This window comes from Phalangium opilio, unplaced genomic scaffold, assembly GCF_054372755.1.
Source record: "Phalangium opilio isolate 3A_F unplaced genomic scaffold, DU_Popi_V2 ptg000031l_1, whole genome shotgun sequence".
Lineage (NCBI taxonomy): Eukaryota > Metazoa > Arthropoda > Arachnida > Opiliones > Phalangiidae > Phalangium > Phalangium opilio.
The window spans coordinates 3,790,362-3,797,693 of record NW_028324158.1 but is presented as its reverse complement, the minus strand read 5'-3'; the positions used below and the strand labels follow the sequence as shown (position 1 = coordinate 3,797,693).

The window sequence follows — 7,332 nt, the reverse complement described above, 5'->3', positions numbered from 1 at the left end:
CCTTTTTATCTAGATGTGGTACTTAATGTACACCAAACGTTGGGCCATCTCGAATATTAAGTTAGCGAGTTAGAAAACATGAATACTGTACTACATTCGCACATACGAAACTAACACGCCCTTCCCACCTCAACCACACCAAGCTAATACGTAAATTTCTTTTACGTGACTTGCTAACATATACAATCGGTTGGACTTCTAATATTACTACTTAGTTTAATGGTGTTAATAGTAGGCAAAACTACGCCACGTCACATTACTAAATCAAATGAAGTGAAAAAGGTGTTAAATATATTGTTTTCTATATTTTGCACCACGTTTGCGCTGTAAAACAAATCCATTAATACACCATTTCAAGTCCCTATTTACCCCATTTCAAACCCCTATTTACTCCATTTCACACCCCAATTTACTCCATTTCAAACCCCTATTTACTCCATTTCAAACCCCTATTTACTCCATTTCAAACCCCTGTTCACCCCCATTTAAAGCTGATTTTACTACGATAATTAACAGCTTGTCTTCCATTCGGCTGAAAAACCCTGGCAATTTTGCGGATTTTGAATTTGGTATATAATGCTTAAAAGTTCCCGATAGAAATATAGTAAATCTCGGGAACACGAAGATTCTGTACCCGCAACAATCTGATTATCTAATAAAGAGTGAGTGGTTAGGTAAAATGAGCAGTAATTCCATGTATTTTTTTTAAATATTAAACAAAATTTGTAGTTTAGAAGAACGAAATATTTTCAAGTCGAAGAAATGTACATGTACAGTCCCGGACAAAAGTTTCTGGACATTTGCATTTGGCTGCCATTTTGTTCCTATTTGAGCTAGAGTAACAAAATAGGACTTTCTAAATAGGTTGACTTCGAAAAATTATTTTAGAATTAAAAATGACACTGAGGCGCAAATAGGGCGTTAGCCATAGCGGAAATAGTAAAGCCCCCCGATAATGACGTTATAATGAGTGCCAAAAAATAACTTTCTAACGTACTATAGTGCCTACAAAAAACTACATCAGCAAATATTTAATTTTTAAACGCTGTTAACGATAAAAGCTTTGTTATTATTGAATTTTTTTCTATTTTTAGCATTTATAGGATGAGTATATGCATACGCCTACTATCAAGAGGTCAAATGCTTAAAATTTGGAACCACCTACTATTAAGAGGTCAAACGCTTAAAATTTGGAACCGCCTACTATTAAGAGGTCAAATGCTTAAAATTTGGAACCGCCTACTATCAAGAGGTCAAATGCTTAAAATTTGGAACCGCCTACTATCAAGAGGTTAAATGCTTAAAATTTGGAACCGCCTACCATCAAGAGGTCAAATGCTGAAAATTTGGAACCGCCTACTATCAAGAGGTCAAATGCTTAAAATTCGGAACCGCCTACTATCAAGAGGTCAAATGCTGAAAATTTGGAACCGCCTACTATCAAGAGGTCAAATGCTGAAAATTTGGAACCGGCTACTATCAAGATAAAGCCAAGATTAAAAGGTTTACATACGGAAAAGTTAAACATGGAGAAGAACATTTTTCTTTGTGCGGGTCTATTTCCCTTTCTAAAATTGGATTCTGCTAAATAGACTCCATTACGGTTAGTCGCTTTTTCAGTAAAAGTTACATAAACCTAAGGTAAATAGTCTCGTTGTAGAGTTAATAATTGGTCACTTTACATTTAATAGTTTAAACGTTTCTTACAATCCAGCCTTAAAACTTAAAGAGGAAAAAACGACCAAACCAAAACATTTTTCTCATAAATATGGAAATTTTGATCCATGGTTCTTGATAATTATTTTTCTAAATTAAAATGAGTGCTGCTAACTCATGGATTTATTAAAAGGTTTTATTCAATTAAAAACTTTAACACAGATGCTTTTAGATCCTGGTCACTTTTCAGACGTTATTCGCTTTACAATGATTACCTTTCGCCATTACTAACCTTGATGTTTTTACATACGTTTTTTAACAGAAATACTACCCGTTTGGAAGCGTTTTGAATCGCTTTGAACCGATTTCTCATTTAAGCGTGAACATGACTATTTTTTTAAAAAACATTGGGGTATTTAGAGATAAGGAAAAGTGCATTGGCAACCGTTTTAAGAATGATCTTAAGGCTGTGTTTATTACATTCCCAGAAGTTAAGTGAATTTCGCCAGAAATTGAGAAGAATTTTAAAAGCAAAAGCAAGTATATACTCTGCTTGTGGCCCCGGTAAGTAGAAGCTAGATGAACTTAGATTCTTTCTTTTGTATACTACATATTGAAATTCTGGTTTCTTTTTATAAAAATAGCAAATCCCGAGGTGTCTGTACGCCTCCCTTTCTAAAATTGGATTCTGCTAAATAGACTCCATTACGGTTAGTCGCTTTTTCAGTAAAAGTTACATAAACCTAAGGTAAATAGTCTCGTTATAGAGTTAATAATTGGTCACTTTACATTTAATAGTTTAAACGTTTCTTACAATCCAGCCTTAAAACTTAAAGAGGAAAAAACGACCAAACCAAATTTTTTTCTCAAAAATATGGAAATTTTGATCCATGGTTTTGGATAATTATTTTTGTAAATTAAAAAGAGTACTGCTACGTCATGGATTTCTTAAAAGGTTTTATTTAATTAAAAACTTTAGCACGGGTGCTTTTAGACCTTGGTCCCTCTTCGGACGTTATTCGCTTTACAATGATTACCTTTCGCCATTTCTAACCTTATGTATATTTTTAAGGGAAATATTACCCGTTTGGAAGCGTTTTGAATCTCTTTGAACCGATTTCTCATGTAAGTGTGAACATGGATATTTCTTTTGAAATTTTGATATTCAGAGATAAACAAAAGTGCATTCGCAACCGTTTTTAGAATGATCTTAAGGCTGTGTTTATTACGTTCCCAGAAGTTACGTGAATTTCGCCAGAAATTGAGAAGAATTTTAAAAGCAAAATCAAGTATATACTGTGCTTGTGGCCCCGGTAAGTAGAAGCTAAGTGAACTTAGATTCTTTCTTTTGTATACTACATATTGAAATTCTGGTTTCTTTTTATAAAAATAGTAAATCCCGAGGTGTCTGTACGCCTGGTAAGTACGGTACGTTGTGGCTATTTTTATGAGCCCAGCCTTTGGACCATCTTGTTATGAAACAATCACGCAGTCAGCGCTTAAAAAAATATCCACAGATGATTGAATATTGAAATTAGGTTACACCTGTTACGATACAAAGAATTTTTAATAATCCATAGTGTGTCCTTCGGCATATGGTTTTGATGTGCGATTGTGAGCCTAGCTACTACTGTGCTTAGTTCTGGTTTCGTGATATATATTTAAATTTTGTAATCAATATTTTGATTCCAAGAACTGTTACTGATTTTGCATTTGTTGTTAATTTCTGCATGTTGTAGGTTTTTGATTTCGTTATTTTGAATAGATTTTGTAATTTAATTCTTATTTCATGATTTATTCTCTCATTTTCGGATTAACATTTTTTCCAGTCTTTGCACTTTGAATGATGACTTTCCAGAATGACAGAGGTCTCATTGATAGCCACAGTTATTAAACTTTAACTCTGAATCGATTAGCATGATTTGGACAGTTGAAAAATGATGATGAGAATGTAAATAATATAACTGATGAACAATAACTCCAAGGTATTTCGTAAATCAGTGAGGCGGATGTAGTTTGCGACAGCCGCCGAGTCCTTCACCATCAATTCTTGCATCTTCACAGGAAACCTTATTTTATCTAGCCATATTTGTAAACAACCACTTTCCCACAAGGCCATAATGCTATAATAAAAATAGTTTTATATAACGAACGTTCCCTTATAAGCCAGTAATTCACAGAAAATAAGAGTAGAAAACCTTATCTTATCTTGTCATATTTGTAAAAAACACCTTCCCACAAGCTCATAATGCTAACATAAAAATAATTTTACATCACAAAGTTGTTATAAATGTCTGTAATCTACAGACAATAAGGGTAGAAAATCTTTTTTAATCTAGCCAAACCACAAAAGATTATAATCAACAGAGAGTAAGGGTAGAAGCGAGGATACTCTGAGTCAGTGGCATAGAGCCAAAAACATGTGAACTCTGAAGTTCACTGTCCTTGACAAGTGAAGTTCTTTTGAAATGCAATGGCTGTATTCAATCCAAGAAGCGGTTCTGATACAGCTCGAATTTTAGACGGATGGTACCCGTCCTTGAGTAATCTAAGCTCCATTCGAAGCCGAGAGTCAGCCGTGGTAATGCGTCTGGCGTAGATGTCTGCGTAATCCGTTTCTCTCCTTGGTCTAATTTCACTCACTCGACGAAAAATGTCTCCATATGGTTTCGAAGGCTGAATGTAATAGCAATAGAGCAATTGCATTGACACGAATCCGAATTATCAAAATATAAAATTCAGTTACCATTTTTGCTATGTCATTTATGAGAGAATTGTGTTCAGGAATGAAAAATTTCATGGTTCCCAATCTGAGAAGTGATGCTAAGTCGTCTAGAGAATTTATACTCTGTTCGCTGGAGACGCTAGTTGAAGCTTTCAGTGCATTTCCGTAGTGAACAGTTAATATTGTGCAAGACATAACCCATGAAATTACGATTAATGACGCCGGTTGTTTAATCTTCTGTATATCAACACCTAAAATTAATAACACTTTCTATATCAAAACAAAATTTGGGATTATTTATAAAATTTGAAGTACATTGTCTCGCTGCAATTCCAAAGACAAGCATAAAACCGTGAAATTTACTCTTTATTTCAGCACCCGAAAAAATATAAATTAGCATCAAAACTAGAATTGCACCAGCCAGTACTGCTATCCAAACCTAAAAATAAAAATTAACTATATTTTCAATCAACGTGTTTACTAATAGTTGTTAGACTTACATTAAATTGAAATGGGCTTAGAAAGAAAAGGGGTGGCTTAGTTGAATCATCTTTAACACCAACAAAGAAGCTCATAGTGTCCTTGATATATGGTACACTGAAGTCAACTACGGACCTTCTTTCCTTAGTCACAGTAAGTGCTGACAATGCAAAATCGGCTTTCTACCAGAGAAAATTTAAAAACATTAAAAATCTAAAAGTTTTTTTTCAATTACTTACTTTGGAACTTATATGTCCGACTGCACCAGTCCACGTATTGTTTGGTAACATTCTGCCATAATGGGGAAATTTCGTCTCGTGAAGATCGTACCTGTAAGTATATGAAGTCAAGAACCCATATAAAAGCGAACGTTCAAAAACAGACTATCTAGGGAGCCTTGGTAGTGCCTTCGTTCAGGCAGGTTTCTTCTTTCTGTTTAAGGTTTACAAATAGCAAAAATACTTTACGTAAAGTTTATGGTTTTGGCAAGGCTCTTTAAAAGATTTGCTTCAATTCCACTGATAATTGGTTCACCTTTAGGTAATCGTCCACATACTTGAAAGTATTGGCTCTGAAGTAAAAAGAATACAATTTAACATTAATATTAATAAAATTATAATAAAGAAAAAAGCCCAATATTACCTCCATAAAAGTTAATTTAATTCTTCTTCCAGAACAACTAAAATCATTAATTTTGGACATAATAAAAGAATTTAAATCTATTTGGTTTTAATTTCAATATATATCATACAAAATATTCCAAATCCAGATATTATTGTTGTACGTATTTCTAACAACGAACTAATAATAATGCATGGTTCAATATCTTTCTTGTAGCTAATCATAGAACACGAATGGCGTGTAAAAGTCACATTTATTCGAGAGAGAATTCGAGCAAATCAACCTTAATCGTGAACAGAAACTTTACCCGCCCAATAAATTGGAACGAAGTTAACTCTAGTATATAGATTATAGATTATATATTCATAAAGCTTAGTGGATTTTCGTGCAAACATAAATTACCCTTCACTTTTACGCGAAAAATAACGGTCGAGAGAACCGTGGGAACACAATCTTAACCATTTAAACCTTTGCCTAGAAACACGGAGAAAGAAATGACTATATAAAATAAATAACCCTTATTAGTTCTCTAAGTTTTATCTTTCAAACAATGTATTATTCTAGGAGAGCGATAGCTCTCTTAGATAAGACTTCATACTGACTTTAATGTATAAGGATGGTTTTTTGATTGGATATAACTTTTTTTGTATTGTATTAACTGCTATTGTATTAACCCTATACTCCCAGTAAGCGCGGCATAATCCAACTCCTTGTCGTGACGGATATGATGACCAAATGGGTCGAAATCTTTCCCTTACGCCGAGCTACGACCAAAGCAATAGTTACCCTATTGGTAGACCAGGTCTTTACCCGTTTCGGTTTACCCATGACAGTCGTTAGTGATAACGGTAAACAATTTGTCTCGAAAATCTTACGAGATAGTTTCCGAGTGTTAGGTATCAATAATAGGTACACTTCCTTCTACTCGCAGCGTTTTTTCATACTGACTTTAATGTATAAGGATGGTTTTTTGATTGGATATAACTTTTTCGTATTGTATTAACTGCTTAAAAAAATTCCACAGAACTACAATTCGGGCCCTCAATATGTGGTTAAAATTTCAAAAAGATCCACCCATTAGTTAATTTTATAAAAAATAAAGTTGCTAAGGGTGGTTTTCATTTCCATAAAATTAATCAGCCCTTTTGGTGTAAAAGTTAAATTTTCCCATAGAAATAACATGGAGTTTTTCTCAAATTTAGCCATTTTGTCGCCACACTTTTGAAATGAAATATTCGTTTGTTACGTTTGGGAACGGTTTTATATCAAAATTTAAACCTTTTTCTAGGACCATTTTTAAGGTTTTTGAGAAAAATTAATTTAAGTATGTTTAATTTTAAATTTTAAAAACTACCCCAATCTGCGATATTTTAGCATTTATACACTGTTTTATTAGGAAATATCAGCGAGACCAATGTTGGCCTTTTTTAACGTACAGGGTGTTTCTGATAAGTCTGCCATAAATCAAGGGGCGTGTTCTTTGGGTCAAACTGAGTGGAAAGTGTCAAAGAACATGGGGTGTACAAGAATTTGCAACGAAGATATGGCCCCCCAAACATTGGCCCCTAAAACAAGAAAATATTCGAAAATGTAGACTAAAACAAATTCAGCCTTATCAACTTGTTTAGAAATATGAGACAATTTCAATAGTTTCCCTCTAACATCGTTATTGAACTTTCACCTGGCAGAAGTGTATTAAATGAGTAGAAGTATGCCTACTCTAGTAAAGTAAATTCAAAGTATCATGGTACCTTTCGGTTGGTATTACTTTTATTCTTAACAAGTTAACATGAACGTTACAGGTATTGTTCAAAATGTCCACCAACGGCGTTAAGACAAACATGAACCCG

The 7,332-nt window shown here is 33.8% G+C and overlaps 1 protein-coding gene across 2 annotated transcripts; it reads right to left on the bottom strand.

Annotated features, from left to right (window-relative positions):
• Nucleotides 1–4,003: 4,003 nt before the first annotated feature.
• Nucleotides 4,004–5,943, bottom strand: LOC149690084 (glutamate receptor ionotropic, delta-1-like). Of its 2 annotated transcripts, XM_089869603.1 has the most exons (8): nucleotides 5,613–5,943; nucleotides 5,504–5,540; nucleotides 5,329–5,432; nucleotides 5,101–5,191; nucleotides 4,882–5,043; nucleotides 4,697–4,820; nucleotides 4,403–4,632; nucleotides 4,004–4,332 (listed from the first exon to the last, which is right to left on the bottom strand). In XM_089869603.1, exons 2-8 carry the CDS (start codon nucleotides 5,507–5,509, stop codon nucleotides 4,093–4,095), a joined length of 957 nt encoding a protein of 318 aa, XP_089725729.1. In that variant the 5' UTR covers nucleotides 5,510–5,540; nucleotides 5,613–5,943; the 3' UTR covers nucleotides 4,004–4,092. The 2 variants fall into 2 exon arrangements, with proteins under 2 accessions (XP_089725729.1, XP_089725728.1); XM_089869602.1 differs by having other exon boundaries at nucleotides 5,504–5,943.
• Nucleotides 5,944–7,332: the final 1,389 nt, after the last annotated feature.

What these genes read in the sequence shown, in the direction of transcription:
- LOC149690084 (XM_089869602.1), bottom strand. Translation starts at nt 5,563, where the DNA reads ATGTCCAAAATTAATGATTTTAGTTGTTCTGGAAGAAGAATTAAATTA. An exon ending in TTAAATTAACTTTTATGGAG is followed by an intron (nt 5,433 to 5,503) that starts GTAATATTGGGC and finishes TTTTTACTTCAG; the next exon opens with AGCCAATACTTTCAAGTATG. An exon ending in TAAGCCCATTTCAATTTAAT is followed by an intron (nt 4,821 to 4,881) that starts GTAAGTCTAACA and finishes TTTTATTTTTAG; the next exon opens with GTTTGGATAGCAGTACTGGC.